The 25,485-nt window shown below is 69.6% G+C and overlaps 2 protein-coding genes and 4 non-coding genes across 7 annotated transcripts; 3 read left to right on the plus strand and 3 right to left on the minus strand.

The window, feature by feature from the left end:
- The first annotated feature begins 2,252 nt into the window (after positions 1–2,252).
- LOC142408544 (U1 spliceosomal RNA) lies at positions 2,253–2,416 on the plus strand. Its single transcript, XR_012775342.1, has one exon. It is a non-coding gene; the product is annotated as a U1 spliceosomal RNA (small nuclear RNA).
- A 2,045-nt stretch (positions 2,417–4,461) lies between these two features.
- Positions 4,462–4,625, minus strand: LOC142408517 (U1 spliceosomal RNA). The gene has a single exon (XR_012775315.1). It is a non-coding gene; the product is annotated as a U1 spliceosomal RNA (small nuclear RNA).
- Positions 4,626–9,633: 5,008 nt separating this feature from the next.
- LOC142408518 (U1 spliceosomal RNA) lies at positions 9,634–9,797 on the plus strand. Its single transcript, XR_012775316.1, has one exon. It is a non-coding gene; the product is annotated as a U1 spliceosomal RNA (small nuclear RNA).
- A 605-nt stretch (positions 9,798–10,402) lies between these two features.
- Positions 10,403–10,566, minus strand: LOC142408519 (U1 spliceosomal RNA). Its single transcript, XR_012775317.1, has one exon. It is a non-coding gene; the product is annotated as a U1 spliceosomal RNA (small nuclear RNA).
- A 467-nt stretch (positions 10,567–11,033) lies between these two features.
- ATRAID (all-trans retinoic acid induced differentiation factor) lies at positions 11,034–14,724 on the minus strand. 2 transcript variants are annotated; one of them, XM_075497546.1, is made up of 7 exons: positions 14,588–14,724; positions 14,044–14,174; positions 13,593–13,664; positions 11,723–11,794; positions 11,540–11,661; positions 11,345–11,445; positions 11,034–11,241 (listed from the first exon to the last, which is right to left on the minus strand). In XM_075497546.1, the coding sequence occupies exons 1-7, from the start codon at positions 14,648–14,650 to the stop codon at positions 11,137–11,139; spliced, it is 666 nt and encodes a 221-aa protein (XP_075353661.1). In that variant the 5' UTR covers positions 14,651–14,724; the 3' UTR covers positions 11,034–11,136. The 2 variants fall into 2 exon arrangements, with proteins under 2 accessions (XP_075353661.1, XP_075353662.1); XM_075497547.1 differs by lacking the exon at positions 11,723–11,794.
- Positions 14,725–19,822: 5,098 nt separating this feature from the next.
- Positions 19,823–23,960, plus strand: SLC5A6 (solute carrier family 5 member 6). Its single transcript, XM_075497549.1, has 15 exons — positions 19,823–20,299; positions 20,719–20,784; positions 20,868–20,919; positions 21,025–21,092; positions 21,191–21,345; positions 21,603–21,743; positions 21,851–21,980; positions 22,079–22,167; positions 22,253–22,365; positions 22,466–22,533; positions 22,643–22,729; positions 22,836–23,020; positions 23,151–23,254; positions 23,327–23,448; positions 23,533–23,960. Exons 1-15 carry the CDS (start codon positions 19,970–19,972, stop codon positions 23,680–23,682), a joined length of 1,860 nt encoding a protein of 619 aa, XP_075353664.1. The 5' UTR covers positions 19,823–19,969; the 3' UTR covers positions 23,683–23,960.
- The last annotated feature ends 1,525 nt before the right edge of the window (positions 23,961–25,485 follow it).

The following is a 25,485-nucleotide window of genomic DNA, read 5'->3' on the forward strand; positions in this document are numbered from 1 at the left end:
GTGAAGGAAGGCCCCGAAACCGGCGCAAGCCAGAAGGAGAAGGTAGCCAGCCCCACCAGCAGAAGCTGCATCCCTTGAAAGAAGAAAAGGAGCGGCCCGCCCGGAGACAGAGAAAGGATCCAATGAGGAGCAAGAAGACCCCAGACCCAAATATTGCTCTTGGGCCGAACCCTCGCGTGTGGGGAGGGGAACTCAAGCTGTAAGGGTACGATTGCCCAGGGCTTCCTTTGTTGGGGGTCCCTCTCCGGAGGCACCCGCCTCGAGCTGTTTTCACCGCTGAACCACTCAACAAATTCGTCTGGCGTACGTCGTATCGGAGACCCTGCTTCGGGAAACCTCGGGTCGAGCCAGAGGGGAGAGGAAGCGCCCGAGAGCGAGCGTGCGTGTGAGCGAGGAGTCGAGCAGGGCACCCGTCAGCTCCGGGGAGCTGCCGCTGCAAAGGGACTCGGTGTGAGCAGTTCAGGTCTCGGGTGCGCGTGCGACCCCCTGAACGCTGTGCGAGTGCTGGGGCAGCGGCTTCTCCTTTGACACAAGCAGTTTTCTTATCCATCCTCCCATGCCCGGGAGCCATCCCCACCGGGCAAAACGTTTTTTCCTCCCAATATTTCATGCAGTATCTGAAGTTTAGCTTGAACGTTACGTGCAGCCGTTTCTATTCTATGACCCTGCCCTGCGCACGTACAGCACGTGCTGTTGTCCCACACACCCCCGGCCCACGTGGGAGCAGCCAGCACGTCCCCGGGCACCGCTCCGCTCTGCCGGTACCAGGGCTTGTGTCACCACAGCTGGGAGGCTGGAATGGCGTCACCCACAGCACCCGCCCCGTCCCACGGCAGGGGCCTCGGCGACAGCTCCTGCTGCGGCCGGTGCTCCGCGCAGGGAGGATGGCTCACGCGGGCGGGGGAAGCAGTGTGCGTGGGGCGTTTGCCACGTCGTTTATTTGGTTACGCTTAATCGGCCGGTGGGTGTGCGAAACATGACCGGGGACGTTTTTGGCTCCAGAGGCACCGGGGATAAAACCCCGAGAGTGCCAGTACCTCCCCGTGGCGGGGCGAGGTTCACAAGCCCAGCCAGCAACGCCCAGACACCAGGAGAGCGATTAGGGGGTGGGTTCGTGTTTGCCGAGGGAGCGCGAGGGCCCACGGGGTTACAGGCACGGATCGCTGGAGCTGGCGGGTCTGGGGTGCCGCGAGCGCCGGCGTTTACCGGCCCCTCGCCTTCGCCATGGAGGGTGCACGGGCGCTTTCACGGCACCGTGTGCTCGTGGGCTGGCTCCCCCGCGGGTGCCTGCTCTGGCTGTGCTGCTGTCGGCGCCCAGATCCCCACGGTCCCGGCACTGGGCGTTACTGGGCTGTGAACACTTTTGTCCATAGGTCTTGTAGGTGCCATCGTGCTGACCTGTACTGGAGCCCAGTACAAACCAGTACCACCCAGTAGGGTCTGCCCGGCTGCTGGAGCCCAGCCCAATGTCTGGGGACCCGGGGTCTCTGCCCCGGCTGAAGGACGTGGCTCCCACTTTCCCCTTTGCAGGTTCAGCCAGCAGCAGAGCTGAGCTCGTGTGTGCGAGACAGCCCCGGACACACCCCCGGACACCCCGGGACACCCCCAGACACCTCTGGACACCCCAGACACCCCCGGACACCCCGGACACTGCCGGACACCCCGCCCCGGACACCGCCGGACACCCCCGGGCTCCCCGCCGCAGGACACTGCCCCGGGCAGTCACACCGGCTGCCCCAGCCCTGGCGCTGCCCCACGGGGCCCCTCCCGCCGCTGGCCCCGCGGTGGCCGCGCTCTGCCGGCGCTGCGGCTCCAGCCCGCTCCCGCTCGGCTCTGTCAGATCAAGCCCCACGCAGCACCGGGCCCGGTGGGTCCCGGTGGGTCCCGGTGCCGGTGCGGGCGGACAGGGGACCCGCCGGAGCGCGGTGGGCGAGAGGCCCCGGGCAGCGCCGGGCAGCCGCTGCCGGCCCGCACGGGGCATCTCGGGTGGGCGGGGCGGGGCCGTGCGGAGGAGGCGTGTCCATGCAGATCGAGCACCGCGCGGGCTGACGGGACAGCCCCGAGCCCCCGAGACGCCGCCCGCGGGCGTGGGCGAGCGCTGCGTGGGTGGTGCGCGACGGTGGAGCGTGGGTGCGGGAAGGCGTGGTGGCGGCGTGTGTGTGTGTGTGTGTGTGGTGTGTGTGTTTTTGTTGCTGTCCGTGTGTTGTGTGTGGGTGTTTGGGGCTGTGGTGCGTTCGGGGCGGTGTGTGGTCATACTTACCTGGCAGGGGAGACACCATGATCAGGCAGGTGGTTTTCCCAGGGCGAGGCTCATCCCCTGCACTCCGGGTGTGCTGACCCCTGCGATTTCCCCAAATGCGGGAAACTCGACTGCATAATTTGTGGTAGTGGGGGACTGCGTTCGCGCTCTCCCCTGACACGGCTGGTACAAGGACAGAGCTGGTGTTCCTGGGCTGCGTGAAGCTGGCCGTTGCCCAACCGTTGTCCCCGCGGGCCCTGGGTGAAGGCCTCTCCTCCGCCGCGCTGCAGCCCGGCCCGGGGCGTCAGCGACGCGATCGCACCGGCGCTCGTGCCGCCCGCGAGCCGCCGCAGCGGGTCCGTGGTCCGAGCTGCGGCTTCGGGCTGCCGTTTCCTCGCGTTCCCCGGCTGCTCTCGGGCTGCCGTCGGCTTTGGCGAGGGCGTCGGCGCCCGCCGGCTCCTCCCCACTCCCATCGCAGCAGCGGCACCTGCTCGGGCGCTGCGTGCGGCCTCGGCCGCGGGTTGAGCAGAACGGGAACCGTCGTGGGCAACGGCCAGCGCTGCCGACGGTAGTGGAGAGACCGAGAGCCCAGCGCTGAACGGGAATGGGTTGCGCGCGTCCTTCGCGGAAAGGATCAGCGCGAGGGATGTTGGAAGAGCAGGACGTAAAACCTCAGGTGTAAGGGGGCGATCCCTGAAGGAGTTTGTGACCCCCAGGAAGGGCGGGGAAGGCAGCCAGTAAAGCGGAACGGGCTGATACGTCCCCGATACGCAGAACGTCCCTGATACGAGGCTTGGGCACCTTGCAACCCTTGCTACCGAAACGGACGCTGCCTGCTCAGGAGCGCTTGGGGCCAGGCGGGCTTTCCGTGCTTCAAGGCGCTTTGGGTCAGAGACCTTTTGCACAACCTGAGGGGGGTTTTTAACTCCCTGGAGAGGGGGGTTCGGCGGTGCACGTTCAGGGAGACGGGAGAGAACAGACCGGGCACAGCAGAAGCTTCCTTCTGCAGCAGCAAGGCCCACGTGAGCTGGGGGCTGCGCCCGACAGGCCAGCACCTCCTGACATGAGACGGGCTCCGAGGGGACCCTTGCCGGCTAGTGGGTGCCACTGGGCCTCGGTGGGTCAATGTCCCCACAGGTCTTCCCGTGCCACAAGGTCTATGTCAAAAGCATGGCTGACGACCCACCTAGCTGTGCTCAATCCCAAATCTGCAGGATTGGCCAGGGCTCCTTGGGCATCTCGGGGCATCCTCTTTGAACACATGCTACCGATGCCCGGAAGAGAGCGTCCACATTTCCTGCTGGAACTGGTCATCAGATCCCTAAAGTGAGGCTCAGGGCTTCCGAGTCTGCAGCTCGGATGAAATCTGCCCCGTCACATAACATACCTGCAAGCCAAGGTAAATAATCCACAGTAACAGATCGGAGAGAGTGCTCATTTGGTTCGAGTAGGTCTATACCCGTGAAAGAGCCTGGTGTAGAGACGCCTGTCGTCCCTCCATTAGCATCACACTCCAGTTTAGTAACTGGTTGGATTGGTAAATCCAGTCAGACTTCAGGAAGGGAGGAATTTGACACATCATTGTCCCAGTCTGAACTGGACAAAGTATTTCCAGTGTCCCAGTCTGCTGGCTCAGTATATGGAGCTTCACACCAAGCCGGAGTCTTGTCTTCCATCGCAGCTGAGCGTGCGGTGGGGCTCGAGCTCGTTCTTTTCGTAGGGAGACAACTGGGGCTTTGGCTGCGTTCACTCGCTGCTCGGTAGCCGTGAGAGCGAGCTGGGAGAAGTCAAGCAGGGCGACTGTCCCTTTGTGGCTTTGCTTTTCTGGCGTTCTCGCATCGAAGGAGCCGGGAGAGGGACCAGGCAGACCCCTCCACCGGGGACTGACGTGCACGGCGGGACAGGGCCGCAAAGGACCGGCTGAGGCCCCACGAGGGCCGGGCCGGTCCCCGCGCCGCGTAGCGCGTCCCGCTTCCGCCCGCAGCTGCGGGGGCCCCAGGCGGCCCCGCCGAGCGACAGCTCCAGGGTGCGGTGACACGGAGGAAAACGACAGCACCGGACACAACCGCCGCGTCCCAGGGCACCGCGGCGCTGACGCACGCGGCGGAGCAGCGGCGACATCACCCCCGGCCCGGGCGCAGCCCCCACCGACGCTGGGCTGCCCCGAGCCCGGAGCAACAGCCCCACCCCCCGCCCGCTCTGTCCTTATCACCAACCGCGACCAGGGGAGAGCGCGAACGCAGTCCCCCACTACCACAAATTATGCAGTCGAGTTTCCCGCATTTGGGGAAATCGCAGGGGTCAGCACACCCGGAGTGCAGGGGATGAGCCTCGCCCTGGGAAAACCACCTGCCTGATCATGGTGTCTCCCCTGCCAGGTAAGTATGACCACACACCGCCCCGAACGCACCACAGCCCCAAACACCCACACACAACACACGGACAGCAACAAAAACACACACACACACCACACACACACACACACACGCCGCCACCACGCCTCCCCGCACCCACGCTCCGCCGCCGCGCACCGCCCACGCAGCGCTCGCCCACGCCCGCGGGCGGCGTCTTGGGGGGGGCTCGGGGCTGTCCCGCCAGCCCGCGCGGTGCTCGATCTGCATGGACACGCCCCCTCCCGCAACGCCCCGCCCCTGGCGGCTCGCAGCGGCCCCGGCTGCGCCGCGATCTGCATGGCCCCGCCCCGCGCGGGCAGCGGGGACCCGCCCACAGCCCGGCCCGGCCCGGGGCGCGGCGGGGTTCGGGTTCGCGTTCGCGTTCGCGAGTGGAGGGGACCCGGCAGAAGGGCGGGAAACGCGCAACCGCCACGGAGCGGCCGCCGCGGCCCGAGCTTCGCGTCTGGCGGAGCCGAGCAGCGGAGCGAGCGCTGCCGAGGAAAGAGGGGTTGGTTGGGGCGGACGAGCGTCACCCCCCGCATGCGGGGCCTGCGGAAGCGGCCGGCGCGGCGGCTCCTGCCCCTGGGCTCGGGCACGTCCGTGGCCGGGCAGGACAGCGCAGGGCCGGCCGCTCCGGCCGGCGGCGGCACGAGGCCTCCGGGCGTCCAAGGACACGCGGACACGTCCCCGATCCGCCGAGGGAGAGGATTTCTTGCCGTTTCCTCCCCAGGCACCTGGGTCCCTTCTAGGGGCCTTGAAAGCCTCTGCCCCTGAGAGCGACGACGGTCCGGGCACAGGAACCGGACGGGGACGGGTCCGGTGCCGTCCTGCCGGACCCCCCCTCCCCCTTGACCTGAAGCACTGACGGTGCCGCAGCGGCAGCACCCGGGGCGGGGGGGGTCGGTGCAGGGGAAGGGGCTGAGGCGGCACCCAGACCCCCCCAGGCGCCCGGCCAGCGATGCTCAGCTCCCTCCGCCGCCGGCACGCGGCTCTGGGCACAGCCGCCGCAGCCGGCTGCTACGGATTGACGCATGCCGCTCACCGTAACAGGGTCCCGCCCTAGGATGCCGCTGATTAATGTAAGTCCGAGGGAAGGTTTCCAGCTCCTCTTTTATTAGTTCTCAGGTGACAGCTCGAGCTGGGTGCCCCCGGAGAGGGACCCCTACGCCAGATCATGCCCCTCAATTATACCCGTACCCCCCAGCCCTCGATCCCCAAGTCCAATCACTTAATTCTGGTCGGTGGTCTCTTGTTTTCTCATTGGTTTCCACTGTCGCTGGGCTGGCCTTCTTCTGAAGCTACCTCGTTCTCTTGGAATTGTCTCCTTGGTCCTTATCTTCTTCATTCCACTCGTACCTGCCGGGTGCAGCGAGTTCTGTGTTTGCAGCATTAGTTTTATCAAAATGTTTACTCGCGGTCAGCTCTTGTGGCCTAAGGCTTCAACTGCTTTAGCTACTAGTGCTAAGCTACTAATGCTAAACGAGACTATTTGGCGAGAAGAACGCAGTTAATCAAATCTCTTGTGTAACACCGGCACAGCCGCCCCGCTCCCGCAGGGCCCGCCCCAGCCAGGGGGGTGGCAGCTGCGCCGCGGGATTGCTTTGCTCCAGATGTCTCTTCTGCGCCTGTCGCCCAGTTCTTTCTCTATTCCCAATGTTAATCTGGGGTGGACGAGAGCAAGGGAGAGCTTTAGCGAAGCCACTGAGCCAATGACCACGTCAGTTAAGTGCCGGTGTATCTCAAGACACAGCTGCCCATCTGCCCGGCTCCGCCAGGATGGAGTCACCTTTTGGCACAGCAGCCCCGGCGGTGCCGCGCTCTGCCCCGAGCATGGCTGGCACAGGGCCGGTGATGCCCCGTGCTTCGGCTGCTGCTGAGCGGTGCCGGCACCGCACCAGGGCATCCTCTGCACCCCCGACCGGCCGCTGGGGTGGGCAAGGGGCCGGAGGGGACCCAGCCGGGACAGCTTGACCCCAGGGTATTGCACACTGTGTGCCATCCTGCTCAGGGATAAAAGGGTAGGATGGGACAGGACAGGACAGGACAGGACAGGGTAGGGTAGGGTAGTCCAGCTGGAAGGGACCTACAGGGATCATCTGGTCCAACTGCCTGACCACTTCAGGGCTGACCACAGGTTAAAGCACGTTATTAAGGGCGTTGTCCAAATGCTTCTTAAACACTGACAGGCTTGGGGCATCGACCACCTCTCCAAGAAGCCTGTTCCAGGGTTTGGCCACCCTCTCAGTAAAGAAATGCTTCCTCATGTCAAGTCTGAACCTCCCCTGGCACGGCTTTGAACCATTCCCAGGAGTCCTGTCCCTGGATCCCAGGGAGAAGAGCTCAGCACCTCCCTCTCCACGTCCCCTCCTCAGGAAGCTGCAGAGAGCAATGAGGTCGCCCCTCAGCCTCCTTCTCTCCCAACGAGACAAACCCGGAGTCCTCAGCCGCTCCTCAGAGGACTTGCCTTCCAGCCCTTCACCAGCTTTGTTGCCCTTCTCTGGAGACATTTGAGGACCTTCACATCCTTCTCAAATGGTGGGGCCCAGCACTGCACGCAGTACTCCAGGGGAGGCCGCACCAACACTGAATACAGCGGGACAATCCCCTCGCTTGACCGGCTGTTTTTCCTGTGTTTGATGCACTTTGGGATGGGGTTTGCCCTCTCGGCTGCCAGGGCACACTGCTGGCTCCTATCGAGCCTGCTGCCGACCAGCACCCGCACATCCCTTTCTGCAGGGCTGCTCTCCAGCCACTCCTCTCCCAGTTTAGACTTGTGCCTGGCGTTACTCCGTCCCAGCTGCAGAATGCGGCATTTGGTCTTGTTCCATTTCACGCTGTTGATGATTGCCCAATGCTCCAATCTATCTAGATCCCTCTGCAAGGCCTCTTGTCCCTCAAGAGAGTCAACAGCAGCTCCCAGTTTGGTACCGTCAGCAAACTTGCTAACGGTGCATTCAGCTCCTGCATCCAGATCGTTGATAAACATATTGAACAGAACTGGCCCTAGAATTGAGCCCTGAGGAACGCCGCTGGTGACCGGTCACCAGCCAGATGTAGCCCCATTCACTGCAGCCCTTTGAGCCCTGCCGTCCAGCCGGTTCTTCACCCAGCGCACTGTGAACCAGCCCATCCCACGGCTGGGCAGCTTGTCCAGAAGGGTGCTGTGAGGGACAGGATCAAAAGCCTTCCTGAAATCCAGAAAAACTATCCACCGCCTTCCCTTCATCCACCTGGCGGGTGACCTTATCGTAGAAGGATATCGAATTCGTTAGACAGGACTTCCCCTTCGCGAACTAACCCGTGCTGACCGTGCCTGACGATTGCGTTGTCCTTTAAATGCCTTTCGGTAGCAGCCAGGATGCTCTTCTCTGTCCTTTTTCCAGGTGCTGAGGTTAGACTCACAGGTCTGTCGTTGCCGGGTCTCCCCTCGCGCCCTTCTCGTCAATTGGAATAACGTTGGCTAGCTTCCAGGCGGCACGGACCTCCCCAGACTGCCAAGGCCTTTGCTAGACGATCGAGAGGGGTCCTGCCGTAACATCCGCCAGCTCCTTCAGCACGCCGGGGTGAATCCCATCAGGTCCCATGGACTTGGGAACACTCAGCTGATACAGCTGCTCCCTGACAATCTCAGTGTCCGCAAATGGAAAGTCACTGTTCCCGCGGCCGTGGTCCCCCAACTCCGGGGACCGGGCAGCCCAAGGTCCATCAGTAGTATTAAAGACTGAGGCAAAAATTGCACTGAATGCCTCTGCCTTTTCTTCACCCCTGTTTGCTAGGTGTCCATCTTCCACAAGGGTGGGTCCAACGTCTTCCTTAGACCTCCTCGTGCTGTGACCGTACTTAGAAAGCCCTTCTTGCCTGGCACAGCACTAGCCAGTGTCAACTCCAGCGGAGCTTTGGCCTTCCGTGTCTCCTCCCTACGGTGGGAACCACGGCTCCGTGACCCTCCTGCGAAGCCTGACCTCGCCTCCAGAGATGGTGCCACGTCGTCTTCCTCCCGAGCTCCACGAGGAGGTCCCTGGCCAGCCCAGCTGGTCTCCTGCCCCATGTGCTTGACTTGGGGCACCTGGGATTGCCGGCTGCCGGGCTTTTAGAGGTGGCTGCTAAGAAGCGCCCCGCTCCCACGGCCCCCCGAGCCCTCGCAGGCAGATTCCCCGGGGACGCTGCTCAGGGGCTCCCCGAGCAGCTTGAGGTCTGCTCTCCCGGAACCGGGCAGCCGCTCCGCTGCCCTTTTCTTCATCACAGCGAAAACTGTAGAGCCGACGGTTCCGCGGCCCCTGCGGCCAGGACAGCCCCCCCCGTGTCCCCGAGTCCTTCTCTGCGCACAGAGGGGGCCGGGAGGGCACCTTCCCGCCGGCTCCCGGGGCTCTTGTCACCGGGACTCGTCGCCCCCAGACCCGTCGCCGGGACTTCCCAGACCTGCTCGTCACAGCTGCCGCCGAGGCCGCTGCCGCGGGAGGGGGGTGGCTGCTGCGGGGGCGCCGTTCCAGCCTCCCGGCCGCGGCGAGACGAGCCCCGGTGCCCGCAGAGCCCCGGTGCCCGCAGAGCGGAGCGGCTCTCGGTCCGTGCCGGCTGCTGGCGGGGGGGGCGCGGGGCAGCAGCCCCCGGCAGCAGTGCAGCGGGAGCGAGGAGGCTCCGCGCAGCGGCTGCCGGGCAACGCGCTGCCCGTTACTTACCGACCCCGCTGCCGCAGACGGAGCGGAGCCCCCGCCGCTGCGGGCGGGGCCGCTGCGAGCCGCCAGGGGCGGGGCGTTGCGGGAGGGGGCGTGTCCATGCAGATCGAGCACCGCGCGGGCTGGCGGGACAGCCCCGAGCCCCCCCCCAAGACGCCGCCCGCGGGCGTGGGCGAGCGCTGCGTGGGCGGTGCGCGGCGGCGAAGCGTGGATCGGGGAGGCGTGGTGGCGGCGTGTGTGTGTGTGTGTGTGGTGTGTGTTTTTGTTGCTGTCCGTGTGTTGTGTGTGGGTGTTTGGGGCTGTGGTGCGTTCGGGGCGGTGTGTGGTCATACTTACCTGGCAGGGGAGACACCATGATCAGGCAGGTGGTTTTCCCAGGGCGAGGCTCATCCCCTGCACTCCGGGTGTGCTGACCCCTGCGATTTCCCCAAATGCGGGAAACTCGACTGCATAATTTGTGGTAGTGGGGGACTGCGTTCGCGCTCTCCCCTGACATGGCTGGTACAAGGACAGAGCTGTAAAGCAGGGGGTGTTTGTGGTGGCGCGCGGGCTGTTCCCGCTGCTGTCCCCGGCGCGGCCGGCGTGGACCCGTTGCGGCGATGTCCGGGCTCCGCTGCTCGGGCAGGGCTCGGTCCCGCGGCCGGTCTCCGGGGCGGGCAGGGCCGCGGTAGCGGCGGCCGCAGGAGGCGGCCACGGAGCGCTGGAGCCGTGGCGTCAGGAAGCAGGCGGGATGTTCCCAGGCAGGGAAGTTCCTTTTTTCCTTCTCCAGGCAGGGAAGTGCCCATTGCCGCTGAGTTCCGATCCTCGTCTTGAAAGCACGGAACCCCCCGGCCTTCGGGCACCGCTGTGCCGCGGCCGCCCTCCGCTCCCCGTCGCGGTCGCACTCCCGCTCCCCCCGGCAGCGAGATCGTGGGGGATCGAGGTCGGGGCGTGACAGGCGCTTCCGTTCCTCCTGGATCTTTACGTTCCCGCGGGGCTCGGGCCCTGCGCCGCCGCAGAGACTCTGCGCTCTGCTCAGAGCCGCGGTAGGGGGTTACCCGCGCTCAGAGTGCAGCGTTTTATTTCTCTCTGTAGCTCTGTCCTTGTACCGGCCATGTCAGGGGAGAGCGCGAACGCAGTCCCCCACTACCACAAATTATGCAGTCGAGTTTCCCGCATTTGGGGAAATCGCAGGGGTCAGCACACCCGGAGTGCAGGGGATGAGCCTCGCCCTGGGAAAACCACCTGCCTGATCATGGTGTCTCCCCTGCCAGGTAAGTATGACCTCACACCGCCCCGAACGCACCACAGCCCCAAACACCCACACACAACACACGGACAGCAACAAAAACACACACACCACACACACACACACACGCCGCCACCACGCCTCCCCGCACCCACGCTTCGCCGCCGCGCACCGCCCACGCAGCGCTCGCCCACGCCCGCGGGCGGCGTCTTGGGGGGCTCGGGGCTGTCCCGCCAGCCCGCGCGGTGCTCGATCTGCATGGACACGCCCCTGACGGCCCCGCCCGCCCACTCGCGATCCCCGCTCCCACCGCCCGCCCCAGCACAGCGCGGTTTCGGGACGGGGGCCAAGGCGCAGCGGGAGCCCGTCCCCCCCAGGGCGGGTGGGGAAAGGCGGCGCCCCCAGCCCGGCGGGGCGGCTCCCCAGAGCGGCCTGGAGGGTCCCGCACCCCCCCTGGGCAGCTGCCTGCAGCCCGGGAAGGAGTCGGACAGACACATGGAGGGGACTCTGCCGGCTTTATTCATCGCCAGCCCCCAGGGCATGGAGCCCCCCGACCCTGCCCCTGGCCTCAGCAGAGGCGCTGGCGCAGAGCCCCCTCCCCGCTCAGGGGGTCTTGGCTTTCCGGCGCTGGGTGCCCCACAGCAGGAGGGACAGGCCCAGGGTGACGGCTCCCAGGATCCCGCAGAAGAGCAGCACGGGGAACGTGCCCTGCGAGGAAGCAGCATGAGTGGCGCTGCCCCGCGCCGCCCACACTGCTCCAGCTCCGGCCGGGGAGCACTCGGGGAGGGGGACCCATCCCGCAGGCGCTCACCTCGCGCAGGCACTTGTAGCCGTGGAAGGGGCTGTCACAGAGGCACTGGACGAGGCCGGGGCCGTCCGGGGCACAGGCAGCGTTCTCAGGGCACGACCAGGCTGGCGGAGTAGAGCTGGGGGTCACGGGGCCAGGCGGGGGCCAGCCCCCACCTCCCAGCCGCGGGGACACGGCACCCCCAGCCCCCCGCCGTACCGAGCTCCCCGGAGCCATTGCAGGGGTTCCTCTGGCCCTGGCAGAGCCGGCTGCTCTGAAGCGTCGTCACCTCCTCCCAGGCACTGCTCCCGCCCGGACACTCCAGCGCCAGTGGCACCGCGCTGGGGAGCAGAGCTCAGCACCCGGCGCCACGGCAGCCCCCGCGCCCCCCCGGGTACTCACAGCTGCTGCAGGTGGGTGAAGCCCAGGAAGGAGCCGCTGGGGAGGGCTGCCAGGGGGTTCTCTGTCAGGTCCCTGCAAACACACACCAGGCGCCATGGACCCCACCGGCCGCTGCCCCAGGTGCCCACAAACAGCACCGGCCCCAGCACGGCGCCGGGGGTCCCCTCTCTGTGCCACATCACCACCTGGGGCCAAGCTGCTCCCCGGCAGGGACACCGGCCCCAGGGAAGGGACAAGGTACCTCTGGGATGGTGTCAGAGGGTCACAGAGTGGTTTGGGTGGGAAGGGACCTTTAAAGACCATCCAGTCCAACCCCCTGCCATGGGCAGGGACACCTTCCACCAGACCAGGGTGCTCAAAGCCCCATCCAACCCGGCCTTGAACACTTCCAGGGATGGGGCATCCACAGCTGCTCTGGGCAATCTGTTCCAGTGCCTCACCACCCTGAGAGTGAAGAGTTTCTTCCTTAGATCTAATCTAAATCTGCCCTCTTTCAGTTTAAAGCCGTTACCCCTTGTCCTGTCACTACATGCCCTTGTAAAGAGTCCCTCTCCAGCTTTCTTGTAGGCCCCTTCAGGTACTGGCAGGCTGCTATAAGGTCTCCCCGCAGCCTTCTCTTCTCCAGGCTGAACAACCCCAGCTCTCTCAGCCCTTCCTCACAGCAGAGGTGCCCCATCCCTCTGATCATCTTCATGGCCCTCCTCTAGACCCGCTCCAGCAGGTCCATGTCTTTCCTGTGCTGAGGACCCCCGAGCTGGACGCAGCACTGCAGGGGGGGTCTGACCAGAGCGGAGTCGAGGGGCAGAATCCCCTCCCTTGACCTGCTGGTCACGCTGCGGGTGATGCAGCGCAGGACACGGTTGGCTTTCTGGGGTGCGAGCGCACATCGCCAGCCCATGTCCAGCTCTTCATCCACCAGTACCCCCAAGTCCTTCTCCGCAGGGCTGCTCTCCATCCCTTCATCCCCAGCCTGTATTGATACCGGGGGTTGCCCCGACCCAGGTGCAGGACCTTGCCCTTGGCCTTGTTGGCCCTCAGGAGGTTCACATGGGCCCTGGGGATGCCAGCCCCCACTCCAGGGAATCAGCTGCACCACGCAGCTTGGTGCCATCCACAGACCACCTGAGAGTGCGCTCGATCCCACTACGTCATTAATAAAGACACTGAACGGTACCAGTCCCAACACAGACCCCTGAGGGACACCGCTTGTTACTGATCTCCATTTGGACATCGAGCCGTTTGTTGACCACGACCCTTTGGACACGGCCAACCAGCCCATTGAGCAGTCCATCCACCAAACCCGCACCTCTCCAGTTTAGTGACAAGGATGTTGTATGAGACCCTGTCGAAAGCCTCACAGCCGTCAAGACAGATGACACCAGCTGCCCCTCCCTTATCCACCAGCACGGTCCCTCCATCATAGAAGACCACCAGGTTGCTCAGGCATGGTTTGCCCGTGGTGAAGCCATGCTGGCTGTCCCGCACCACCTCCCTGCCGTCCGTACGCCCTGGCAGAGCTTCCCGGAGGATCTGCTCCAGGTTCTGACCCGGCACAGAGCTGAGGCTGCCCGGTCGGTGGCTGCCAGGGTCCCCCCTTTTTAAAAATGGGGGTGATGTTTCCCTTTTTCCCGTCACTGGGGACTCCCCCTGACCACCACCGCTGTTCAAACAGGGTGGGGGGCGGCTGGTGTCCCCTGGGTAGCGGGGTGCTGTGGGGCCTGGGGACGGCAGGGTGCTGGGGGCCTGGGGACGGTGCGGGGGGGGGAGATGGGGACCAGCGAGACAGGGGGTTCCCACCAGACCCCTCTCCCTGCCTGGCCCGGCCGCTTGTGGGGAGCAGGAGCGGGCACGAGGGGGCACGAGGACTCACAGGACGACAGCAGCCGCGGCCTCGGCCAGCCCCGGGGGGAGGCTGCGCAGGGAGCAGTTGCTCAGGTCCAGCCTGGGAGGGGGCAGCGGTTGGGGGAGGGACGTCAGCGTGCCCGGCACCCCCCGCACCCCCGCCCTGTGTGCCCCCCACCCCTGCACCGCCATCCTGTGTGCCCCGCGCCCACGCACCCCCATCCTGCGTGCCTGGCACCCCCCGCACCCCCATCCTGCGTGCCCGGCACCCCCATCCTGCATGCCCGGCACCCCCCGCACCACCATCCTGCGTGCCCCCCTCCCACGCACCCCCCACCCCCTGACCCCCCTGAGTCCCCCCACATCCCCCCGTCACCCCCCCGCGCCAGGCACCCTCCCGCCCCCCGAGCACCCCATCACGTGCCCCCGACACCCCCTGCGCACCCCTCGGCACCCCGGCACCCCCCGCCGCCCCGTACCCCAGCAGACGCTCCGGGCGGGCGCCCCGTTCCCGGCAGCAGCGGCCCTCGCTCTCGGCGCCGGCCCGGGACGCGCAGTACCGGGCCACGACGGAGCCGTTCCGCGGCGGCCCCGGGCAGCGCCCGCACACCTGGGGCGGGGGCGTTCGGCGGGGCACGGGCGGCACCGACACGGGCACCCCCCGACCCCCGGCACTCGTCTCCCGGGCACCCCCCGACCCCCGGGCCACCCCCGGCACCCCGACCCCCGGAGCCCCCCCGATTCGAGCGCCTCCCACCCGGGTACCCCCCATCCGGGCACCCTCCGACCCCCCCCGACCGGGCCCTCGCCGACCCCCGGGCCCCCCACACCGGAGCCCCCGGACCTGGGCACCTCCGACCCGGGCACTCCCCCACCCCCCGGCACCCCCGACCCCCGGAGCCCCCCGACTCCCGGCACCCCCGAGCCCCGGAGCCCCCCGACCGGGGCAACCCTCAGCCTCGGCATCCCCCGACCCGGTCCCGGTCCCGGTCCCGCCGGTCCCCGCCGGTCCCCGCCGCTCACCGCCGCGCCGCCGGCGGCCCAGGGCAGCAGCAGCAGCAGCGGCAGCAGCAGCAACGCGCCCATGGCCCCGGCACCCCCCGCCCCCCCCGGGGCTCTTCCGGGACCGCCCCGCCCCGCCGGGCACGCCCGGTGCGAGGGCGCCCCCTGGCGGGCACGGGGGGGAGCACCGGGCGGCGCCGTCCCGGGAGACCGAGGGAGGGACCGGACGGGCCCGGGGACAGCGCCGCGGCACCGGCACCGGCCACGGGCCAGCGGCGGGGTGCCGGGCCGTGCCGGGCCGTGCCGGGCCGTGCCGGGCCGGGCCACACCACCCGGTGCCAGGGCCCCTCGGCCCCGTCCCGGCCGGCAGGAGCTCCCGGGGCAGAGCCCCAGCCGTGGGCACGGCCTGGCCCCGGGGCCGGGGGAGCCCCAGCGCCAACGGGAGGCCCGGGGAGCACCGCGGCCCGGGACGAGGGCAGGGCGGGAGGCGGCGGCGGGGGGCCCTGGCCTGGCTGAGGGGAGAGCTCTGGGTGGGACTCGGGAGAGAGCAGAGCCCGTGACCGCTGGCAGAAGCGGCGGGCGCTCAGGAGGACTTCAGAGGTGTGGGGAGCCGTGCAGGGGGAAGATCAGAAGGGCCAGAGCCGAGCTAGAGCTCAGTCTGGCTGCTGCCGTAAAAGACAACAAAAAGCACTTCTTAAATACATCAGCAGCAAAAGGAGAGCCAAGGAGAATCCCCAGCCCCCAGTAGACGGGGGAGGGAACACAGTGACCAAGGACGAGGAAAAGGCTGAGGTACTTAATGCCTTCTTTGCCTCAGTCTTTATTAGCAGGGCCGACTGTTCTCTGGGTACCCAGCCCCTGGAGTTGGAAGATAGGGATGGGGACCAGACTGGAGCCCCCATAATCCAGGGGGAAATGGTCAGTGACCTGCTGCACCACTTAGACACTCACAAGTCTATGGGGCCTGATGAGATCCACCCGAGAGTGTTGAAGGAGCTGGCAGATGTGCTCACCAAGCCCCTTTCCATCATTTACCAGCAGTCCTGGCTAACTGGGGAAGTCCCTGCTGACTGGAGATTAGCGAATGTGACACCCATCTGCAAGAAGGGCCGGAAGGAGGACCCGGGGAACTACAGGCCTGTCAGCCTGACCTCGGTGCCGGGGAAGCTGATGGAGCAGATCATCCTGAGTGCTATCACATGGCATGTAGAGGATAACCAAGGGATCAAGCCCAGCCAGCATGGGTTCAGGAAAGGCAGGTCCTGCTTGACCAACCTGATCTCCTTCTATGACAAGGTGACCCACCTAGTGGATGAGGGCAAGGCTGTGGATGTTGTCTATCTAGACTTCAGTAAAGCCTTTGACACGGTCTCCCACAGCATTCTCCTGGAGAAACTGGCTGCTCATGGCTTGGACGGGCATATGCTTTGGTGGGTAAAGAACTGGCTGGATGGCCGGGCCCAAAGAGTGGTGGTGGATGGAGTTTACTCCAGTTGGTGGCCAGTCACAAGCGGTGTCCCCAGGGCTCGGTGTTGCGGCCAGTTCTGTTTAATGTCTTCATCAATGGTCTGGACGAAGGGATTGAGTGCACCCTCAGTCAGTTTGCAGATGACACCAAGTTGGGTGGGAGTCTTGATCTGCTTGAGGGTAGGAAGGCTCTGCAGAGGGACCTGGACAGGCTGGATCAATGGGCCGAGGTCACTTGTATGAGGTTCAACAAGGCTCAGTGCCGGGTCCTGCACTTGGGCCACAGCAACCCCATGCAACGCTGCAGGCTTGGGGAAGAGTGGCTGGAAAGCTGCCTGGTGGAAAAGGACCTGGGGGTGTTGGTTGACAGCCGGCTGAATATGAGCCAGCAGTGTGCCCAGGTGGCCAAGAAGGCCAACAGCATCCTGGCTTGTGTCAGGAATAGCGTGGCCAGCAGGACTAGGGCAGTGATCGTGTCCCTGCACTCGGCACCGGTGAGGCCGCACCTCGAATGCTGTGTTCAGTGTTGGGCCCCTCACTCCCAGAGAGACATGGAGGGGCTGGAGCGTGTCCAGAGAAGGGCAACGGAGCTGGGGAAGGGTCTGGAGCACAAGGCTGATGGGGAGCGGCTGAGGGACCTGGGGTTGTTGAGCCTGGAGAAGAGGAGGCTGAGGGGAGACCTCATCGCTCTCTACAGCTGCCTGAAAGGAGGGTGTAGAGAGGTGGGGTCGGTCTCTTCTCCCAGGTAACAAGTGACAGGAGGAGAGGAAATGGCCTCAAGTTGTGCCAGGGGAGGTTTAGACTGGATATTGGGAAATTTTACTTCATGGAAAGGGTTGTCCAGCACTGGAACAGGCTGCCCAGGGAAGTGGTGGAGTCCCCATCCCTGGGGGTATTTAAAAGCCGTGTGGATGAGGTGCTCAGGGACATGGTGCAGTGGTGGGCTGGGCAGTGCTGGGTTAACGGTGGGACTCGGTGATCTTAAAGGTCTTCTCCAACCTGAACGATTCTGTGATTCTGAGGGGGGAGCCCGGCCCGGCGGGGAGGCGGGGGCGGGCGGGGAGGAGGCCGCGGTCCCCCGGCACGGCAAGGGCTGGCTGCGGGGCGGGGCCGAGCGCCCTCCGGACCCCGAGCGGGGCCGCGGCGAGGGTCCCCCGCAGCGAGAGCTGCCGGGGCGCGGTGACCTGCCCGGGGCGGCGGGGCGGGGGCGGGGCGGGGCGGGGCGGGGCGGGGGCGGGGCCGCTCCCGCTGCCGGCGGCCGCCGACGCCAGAGGGCGCGCGGGGGCGAGCCGGGCCGGGCGGAAGTGGCAGGGAGGGCAGCGCCGCCGCCTCCGCGCGTCATCAGGGCGCGCCGGCGGCTGTCAGGGCGGCACGTGGGCCGAGCTCTGCCGCGCCGGTCGCTGCCGCCGGTGAGTGTCGCACCGGGGCCGCCGGGGCCCCTCAAGGTCACGGCCCTGCCCCGCCCGGGAGCGGCCCCGCCGGGCTCGGTCCGCACGCCGGGCCCGGTGCGCGGGGTGGCGGTACCGGGGCTCGTCCTGCGGCCGCCCGCCCCGCCTCGCCCTCGGCCGACACCGGCGGCCCCGGGGCTCCGGGGAGCCGGGTCTGGGGCTGGGGTCACTGGGGACAGCGGGGGCGCGGGGGGCCGGGCCTCGCACTGGGGGCACCGGGGACCCTGAGGGACCGGGGGGCCGGGCCTCGGGCTGGGGGCACCGGTGCCCCCGGGAAGGGGAGCAGGGCCGTGGCCTGGGGTCACCGGGGACACCGGGGCTGGGCAGCGGCGCCTCGAGCGGGGTCACCGAGGACACCGGGGAACAAGGAAGTGTAAGGAAGGCAGGGGACAACGGGGACAGGAGGGCCGGGCCTCGGGCAGGGTCACCGGGGACACCGGGGGATGGGGAAGTGGGAGGCGGGGCCGGGGGGAGCGGGGCCGCAGCCCGGGACGCGGGGCACCCTGGGCGGGGGGAGCAGGGCCTGGAGCCGGGGACGCCGAGCTTTGGGGCTGGGGCCTGGGGCCGGGGACCTCAGGGGCGGGGGCAGCCGGGCCTCAGGCGGGGTCACCGGGGGACGGCGAGCGGGGCCTCGGGCCGGGGACGGCGGGGGACGCCGAGGCTCGAGGCCGTGGGGCCTCAGGGCCACCCAGGGGCCTCGGGGCACGGAGGAGCCTTGGGCTGGGAACGCCCGGGGCTGCCGGGCCTTGGGCTGCTGGGGCGGTCGTGGGGCGGCCGTCGGGGACCGCGGCGCTGCCCGCCCTGTGTTTAGTCTCCGCAGTGGAATGTGGTGGGGTGACCTTGGACCCTGCCCGGGAGCTGTGCCACGGGGTGGTGTCCCGGCCAGGGACCGTGGCGTGCGAGGCGGGAGGCGCTGCCCTCTCACCCGCTTCCCCGCCGGCCACCGCTGCCGCGGGCCCCCGTGCCAGCACGGCCGCCCCCGGCCCCCACGGCGGACAGGCCCGGGCAAGCTGTGCCGGGCGCGGGGATGCCAGGCGAGGCCCAGCCTAATCCCCCCAAGTATGCCCCGGGCAGGCATTCCTCCGGGGATCACGGTGGGCGCAGCGCCAGCCCCCTGCCTGCCCCCCGCCGCCGGCAGCCTGGCTTCGTCCTCCGCGTGCCCTGTGCTGCCCCGTGGCAGCCCCTAACGCTGCCCCACCGCTGCGGCGGCTTAGGGTCCCTCCGCATCCTGCGCCCCTGCCCCGCCGGCGCTCGCCACCCCTGCTCCCCGCAGCCCCGTGCCCGCCCGCCGGCGGAGGCAGAGCGGGGGGGGTCTCTGCTCGTGCCCCCTCCCTGCCCCGCTCCTAGGGGTGCCCGGCCGCCCCCTCCCGCTCTGCAGGGGCTGGAGCCGGGGCTGGGGGCAGAGGCTCGGCCGGGACCCCTGAGGATGCGCCTGTGAGCGGGGCGGGGGGGTGCCAGGGCCAGCAGTGGCTCAGGCGCCTGCTCTGTCTGGCTGCTGCCCAGAGCCTCTGAGGCTGTCCCGCTCCGTCCGTCTGTCCGTCCCCGGCTGTGTGGGGCGCGCATCGTGGGGGTCACCCTGCCCAACCTCTGCCCGGCCGGGCCTGGGCGCCGGGGCTCCTCCTGCACCTCCTCGCCAGCGCAGACTGAGCTCGGCCGCCCGTCCGTCTGCCCTCCCCAGCCCCGTCCGTGGGTCCCCGTCCTGTGGGGCCGGGGGGCTGCCGGCGGGGCTGATCCTGCAAGGTGGGCCTGCGTGGGGGCGGCTGGGCCGGGCCGGGCTCGGCACCACGGCGCCTGGCTGGCGCCGGGACCGGGGTGGTTGCGCTGGGCTTGGCTGGGCTCTCGCACCCGGGGCAGCTCTGCCGGGCTTGGCGGCGCTGCGCGGTGCCGGGGCGGTTGGGTTGTGTTGTGTTTGGCTCGGGCACGACCGGTGCTGCCGGGCTTGGCGAGGCTGTCCTGCACCGAGGGCGGTTGCGTTGGCTTTGGCCACGCAGGGCCGGTTCCACCGGGCTTGGCGGAGCTGCGTGGGGCTGGCGGGCCGGTGCTGCCGGTGTCCTGGGTGGGAGTGTTTTTGCAACCGTGACCTCGGTGCTCTTTGGAAGAGGCTCCCGTTTCCCTTGGCGGGGGCAGGTCGGGCAGCCCGGGGGGTGGGCGCCGCGGTGCCGAGCCCAGCCCAGAGGCAGGAGGAGGAGGGTTAAGGGGACGTTCCTCATCCCGCCTGGCCCCCTCCCCCTGCGCCGGGTCTTTGAGGCCAAGACAGAGGAGCGAGCGAAGGTCCCCGCAGTGTCAGGTGCGGCTCCCGGCGCGGCCGCCCGTGCTGACACCCGTCCCTCCTCCTGCAGCTCTGAGTGCCGAGGAGATGCCGGCCAGGACCCGCTGCCGGGGTGGATGCCGGGGCTCGGCACGCCCATGAGGCCGGCGGGGCACAGCCAGGGCGGGCGGCCGGGCAGCGGCAGCTCCGGCGGGGCGGCGGCGACGGGAGACGCTCACCATGGAGTTCACAGTGATCGACTACAGCATCTTTGCGCTGCTGCTGGTGCTGTCGTCGGCCATCGGGCTCTTCTACGCCCTGAGCGGGGACCGGCAGCGCACGGTGCAGGAGTTCCTCCTGGCCAACCGCAACATGGGCTTCCTGCCTGTCGCCCTCTCCCTGCTGGCCACCTTCCAGTCGGCCGTGGCCATCCTGGGCGTGCCGGCCGAGATCTACCGCTTTGGCACCGAGTACTGGTTCCTCGGCTGCTCCTACTTCCTGGGGCTGCTCATCCCAGCCCACGTCTTCATCCCCGTCTTCTACCGCCTGCGCATCACCAGCACCTACGAGGTGAGCGGGGCCATCCCCGCGGGGACGGGGACGGGGGGGGCGCGCGTGGAGCCCAGCGCCCGGCAAGGACGCGCAGGCGGGTGCATGGCCCCGGGGGATGAGCCGAGGGGGCCCGGCAGGGCTTTCTGCTCCTGGCCCCCCGCTGCCCCCCGCCCCTGTCCTGGCGCCCGTCCTGCCGTGCCGCGCAGACGGGGCTCCCACCCAGCTCGTCCAGCACCCGTCCCGTACCACGCCCCGGGCAGCGCCGGCCGGCCCCGTTGTGTCACCCGGCAGCAGGAGCCCGGGTGCCGGGGCAGGGCTGCCTGCCCCCCGCCGCTTCCCTGCTGCCGTGGGGGGGACACGGGGGATGCGGGGGACGTCCCCCCTGCTCAGGACCCCGCGTCCGGGCGGGGCGGTGCCCTGACCCGTCTCCCCCGCAGTACCTGGAGCTGCGCTTCAACAAGACGGTGCGGATCTTCGGCACCGTCACCTTCATCTTCCAGATGGTGAGCGGGGCGGGGGGGATGGGGGGCGCGGGGGGGGGGGGGGGGGGGGGGCGTGCACGGCTGCAGCGCTGCTCTCCCCACAGGTCATCTACATGGGGGTAGTGCTCTACGCGCCCGCGCTGGCCCTCAACGCAGGTAAGGGGGGACGGGAGCAGGGGGGCGATGCTGGAAGCCCCGTCCTGCATGGGGGGGGGGGGCTGCCACCCCCCCCTGCTCGTTAACGGCCTCTGCCGCTTCCAGTGACGGGCTTTGACCTCTGGAGCGCGGTGCTCACCATGGGGCTGGTCTGCACGCTGTACACCACGCTGGTGAGTGCCTGCGCGCCGCGGCGGGGCCGGCTGCTGCCCGGCCGTGGGGGGCCCCGTGCCCGCGCCGGGCTGCGGTGACGAGCGGCGTGCCTCCGCAGGGCGGGCTGAAGGCCGTCATCTGGACGGACGTGTTCCAGACGCTGGTGATGTTCGCGGGGCAGCTGGCCGTCATCCTGGTGGGCGCCCGGCGCGTGGGCGGCATGGCCCGCGTCTGGCACCTGGCGGAGCGGGAGGGCAAGATCTCCGGCATCGAGTGAGTGGCCCAGCCCGGCCGTGCCCCGTGCCGAGACGCCTTCACCCACCCGGGGCCGGGCACCCCATGTCACGCTGTGGGGACATGCGGGGCAGCCGGGAAGGGCCTGGGGTGGGGGAGAGGGACCCCGGCACGGGGTGGGGGGTGGAGGGGTGGGGAGGGGGGCAATTCCTGCCACCCCCTTTCCTCTGCCGTGGGGTGTGCGGTGCCGGTGAGGACCCGGTGCCGTGACCCCCCCCGCCGGCACCTCTCCGCAGCCTGGACCCCGACCCCTTCAAGCGGCACACCTTCTGGACCCTGGCGGTGGGGGGCGTCTTCATGATGCTGTCGCTGTACGGGGTGAACCAGGCGCAGGTGCAGCGGTACCTCAGCGCCCGCAGCGAGCGGGAGGCCAAGCTGTGAGTGGGGCCGGGGCTGGGGGTCCCGCGGTGGGGCCGGGGCCGGGGACGGGGTGTGTCATCCCCCCGCCGCCTCCCTGCCTCTGACGCCCGCCCGGCGCCCGCAGCTCCTGCTACGCCGTCTTCCCCTGCCAGCAGATCGTCCTCTGCCTCAGCTGCCTGACCGGCCTCGTCATGTTCGTCTACGACCGGGAGCACCCGCTGGCACCCGCCCAGCGCCCCGGCTCCTCCGACCAGGTGGGCAGCCGGACCCCCCCCCCCCTCCCCAATCCCGCAGCCCGTGGGGCCGGACCCCGCTTCCCCCGGCCCCGCGGGCGCTGACCCCCCTGCCCCAGCTGGTGCTGTACTTCGTGATGGACGTGCTGCAGGACCTGCCGGGGCTGCCCGGGCTCTTCGTCGCCTGCCTCTTCAGCGGGTCCCTCAGGTGAGTGGGCTGCCCCGGGGCCCGCGGGGCTGGGGGGGGGGGGGGGGTCCCGACCGAGCCCCCTCCCGCTCCCTCTCCTCCCCAGCACCATCTCTTCTGCCTTCAACTCGCTGGCCACGGTGACGATGGAGGACCTGGTCCGGCCCCACTGCCCCGGGCTGTCAGAGTCACGAGCCACGCTGATCTCCAAGCTGCTGGGTGAGAGTGGGGGGGGGGGGGCTGCGGGGGGGGTTGGGGGCTGCCGCAGGCGCTGGGGGGTCCCCGGTGCCTCTGTGACCCCCCCCACTCCTCTCCCCAGCTCTTGGTTACGGATTGCTCTGCCTGGGGATGGCCTATGTGTCCTCCATGCTGGGCCCCGTGCTGCAGGTAGGAGCGGGGGCGGGGGCCCCCCCAGCTCTGGCACCCGGCCCAGGGCGGGCGGCCGGCCAGCGCGGGCTGGGGCCAGGGGCCAGCGCTGAGGGCCGTGTCCCCGCAGGCAGCCATCAGCATCTTTGGCATGGTGGGGGGCCCGCTCCTGGGGCTCTTCTGCCTGGGCATGTTCTTCCCCTGTGCCAACCCCACGGTGAGTGTCCCCCCGCCCGGCCGGGGGCACGGACCCCGGGGGGGGGCGGTGCCGGGGCGCCCGGAGCCCGGCCGGAGCTCAGCGTCCTCCCTCTCTGCCGGCACAGGGTGCCGTCGTGGGGCTGCTGGCGGGCCTGGCCATGGCCTTCTGGGTGGGCATCGGCAGCCTGCTGTGCGGCATGGGGGCAGCCGCGGGGGCCCCCCCGCCCAACGGCACCGCACTCCCCCCCGTGGGCAACCTCACCACCGTCCTCGCCACCACCCTGCTGGCCCCCACGCCGGCCCCCCAGAGGTGAGCCGGGGGGGGGGGGGGGGGGTTCGGCGCCAGGGCGCTGTGGGACGGGGGGGAGAGGGGGGATGCGGGGGTGCTGCTCCATGCCCCCCGCCCCACCTCTGCCCCCCCTGACCCCCATCTTCCCCAGCCCCACGGGGCTGCAGAAGTTTTACAGCCTGTCCTACATGTGGTACAGCGCCCACAACTCCACCACCGTCATCCTGGTGGGGCTCCTGGTCAGCCTGCTCACCGGTGAGTGCGGGGGGGCGGGGGGATGCCGGCAGCGCCCACCCCCCCCGGCTCACCCTCCGCTCTGCCCCCCAGGCCCCATGCCGGCAGCGGCCGTGGACCCCCGCACCATCTACCCCGTGCTGCCTCGCCTGCTCTGCTGCCTGCCCCGGAAGTACCGGCAGAGGCTCTGCTGCGGGGTGGGCTTCCCCGCCCAGGTGAGGGCCCCAGCACCCTTTGGGGAGCACAGGGTCGGTGCCCCCCCCCCCCGTGCTCCTGCTGCCCCCGCTCTGTCCCCGCAGGACGCTGACCGCATGGACACCGCGGTGAAGAGCAACGGGGTGGCCAACGGCCTGGCCCCCCCCGGCCCCGGGCGGCGGGAAGAGGAGGGACAGGGCTACATCCGCGCGGCCGGGGCCCCCGCCTACGCCCTGCAGGAGACCTCCTTCTGAGACCCCCCCGCCACGGGGGTCCCGGCCGCCCCCCGCGCCCTTCCCCAGCGCCCCCCCGGCCAGGGGGTGCGGACCCCCCCCGGGGCGCCCGCACACGGCCGGGGAGCACCGAATAACGGGGAGGGGCTGGGTCCCTGCCCGGGGGGGGGGGGCCGGCCGGGCTGCACTCCCCCTCTCTGCCTTCGCCCGCACCGGGCTGGCCCCAAGCCCCGGGCTCTCCGGCCGCCCGCGCCGGGGCTGCTGCCGGATGGTGCCGGTGCCTGCGCCAGCCCTTGCTCCCCCCCAGCCTTGGGGGGCTCTGGGACCACGGGTGTGGGGGCATGTCGGAGCGGTGCCCTCTCCCCCCGGGCCGGGACGCTGCCCGCTGCCCCCGGCCTGGCCACATGCCTTACTGCACCGCTCCGGGGACCGGGGCTGCCCGGGCCCCTCGGGGCGCCGAGCGTCCCCCCCTCCTCCCAGCCCCCCGCCACCCATCTCTGTGTTCATTGTCCCCCCAATAAACTGTTCTGGAGCGCAGGTGTCGGAGGAGCCCTGGGACCAGCCCTCTCCCCGCCGTGCCCCGGGAGCCTGCGGGGACGCGGGACCCCCCCGCCTCCCAAAGCAGCGGGGGGGGGGGGGGGGGCCGCCATCCCCCGGGACCGGGAGCCTCGCCAGCTGGGGAGATTTATGGCGGCGGCCTTGGCCCTGGCCCCTTTCCCATGGTGCGGGGCCGGCGGGGGGGCCTGGCCGGGGGAGCCAGGTGAGCGCAGCCGGGGGGGGGGGGGGGGGGGGCAGCTGCCCCATGGCGGGGGGGCACAGGGCCTCCATCGCCCCGTCCCCCCACCCTCTGGGCACAGCTGAGCCGGGGCAGGGCCCAGGGTGAGGGGCCCACGGGGGGGGCCCGTCCCGCAGCCCCCGGCGCGGCCCAGGCAGGAGGCGGGCGGCGGGTGCTCGCTGCAGGTTTATTGCTGCGGGTGGGCCAGGCGGCCCCCGGCCCCCGTGGGCAGCGTGGGGCACGCGCCCCACGCCGAGTGCCCCGGGGTCCTGGCCCGGGTCCTGCCCCGCCGCGGCCGCTGCACGCCCTGTGCCTGCGGAGCTCGCGGGCCCCCGTGCAGGACCCCCCCGTGCTGGCTGCTGCCCCCGAGCCCCAGCCTGGGTCACGGCCTCCCGGTGCTGTGGGGGGGAGAGAGCCGGCGTGGGGGCTCCCGTGGCCAGCCCGCACCCCGGGGGGGTCAGGGGGGGCCGTCTCCCAGGCCCGGCTGCTGGTGGCTGCTGGTGGCTGTGGCTGCCCCGGGGGGGTCAGGAGCGGGTCCCCCCCGAGGGCCGGCGTAGAGGCGGGAGCGCATCGGCCACTTCTGCAAGAGAGGGAGAGGGGCCGGGGCTGGGAGGGCGGCCCCTTGTCCTGCCGCTCCCGGTGCCCCACGCCTGGGGACGGGGGGGGGGTCCCCGGGGACCGGCTGCCGGCGTGCACGGGGCACGCCGGGGACCCCGGGGCGGAGGGGCTGCAAGCCGAGGGAAGGGGTGCTGGCGTGCCCCGGGGACCAGCCGCACCGCGCGCCGGGGGAGCCGGGGGCCGGCCGCTGGCGTGCGCGGGGGTAACGGGGGACCCCGGGAGCGGGTGCCGTCACGCAAGGGGGACCCGTGCTGGGGAGCTGGACCCCGAGGCGGGGGCGCCCCGGGTCTCACCTTCACGGGGCGCAGGAGCGGGTGTCCGCGGAGCGGGCGCGAGGGCACGGGCGGCGGCGGGCCGCGGCCCAGCACGTGGCTGAGGTGGGCGATGTAGCTGGTGGCCAGGACGAGGACGTCCAGCTTGGAGAGCTTGGT

The sequence above is a fragment of the Mycteria americana genome, chromosome 3, assembly GCF_035582795.1.
Source record: "Mycteria americana isolate JAX WOST 10 ecotype Jacksonville Zoo and Gardens chromosome 3, USCA_MyAme_1.0, whole genome shotgun sequence".
Taxonomy (NCBI): domain Eukaryota; kingdom Metazoa; phylum Chordata; class Aves; order Ciconiiformes; family Ciconiidae; genus Mycteria; species Mycteria americana.

Excerpts from the sequence above, each read along its gene's own strand:
- ATRAID (XM_075497546.1), bottom strand. The coding sequence starts at position 14,650 with ATGGGCGCGTTGCTGCTGCTGCCGCTGCTGCTGCTGCTGCCCTGGGCC. Across the intron at positions 14,175-14,587 it reads GGGCCGCCGGCGGCGCGGCG|GTGTGCGGGCGCTGCCCGGG; the intron begins GTGAGCGGCGGG and ends CCCCCGCCCCAG. Across the intron at positions 11,662-11,722 it reads TTCACCCACCTGCAGCAGCT|CGCGGTGCCACTGGCGCTGG; the intron begins GTGAGTACCCGG and ends TCTGCTCCCCAG.
- SLC5A6 (XM_075497549.1), top strand. The coding sequence starts at position 19,970 with ATGGAGTTCACAGTGATCGACTACAGCATCTTTGCGCTGCTGCTGGTG. Across the intron at positions 21,981-22,078 it reads GCCCCGGCTCCTCCGACCAG|CTGGTGCTGTACTTCGTGAT; the intron begins GTGGGCAGCCGG and ends CCCCTGCCCCAG. Across the intron at positions 23,021-23,150 it reads CCCACGCCGGCCCCCCAGAG|CCCCACGGGGCTGCAGAAGT; the intron begins GTGAGCCGGGGG and ends CATCTTCCCCAG.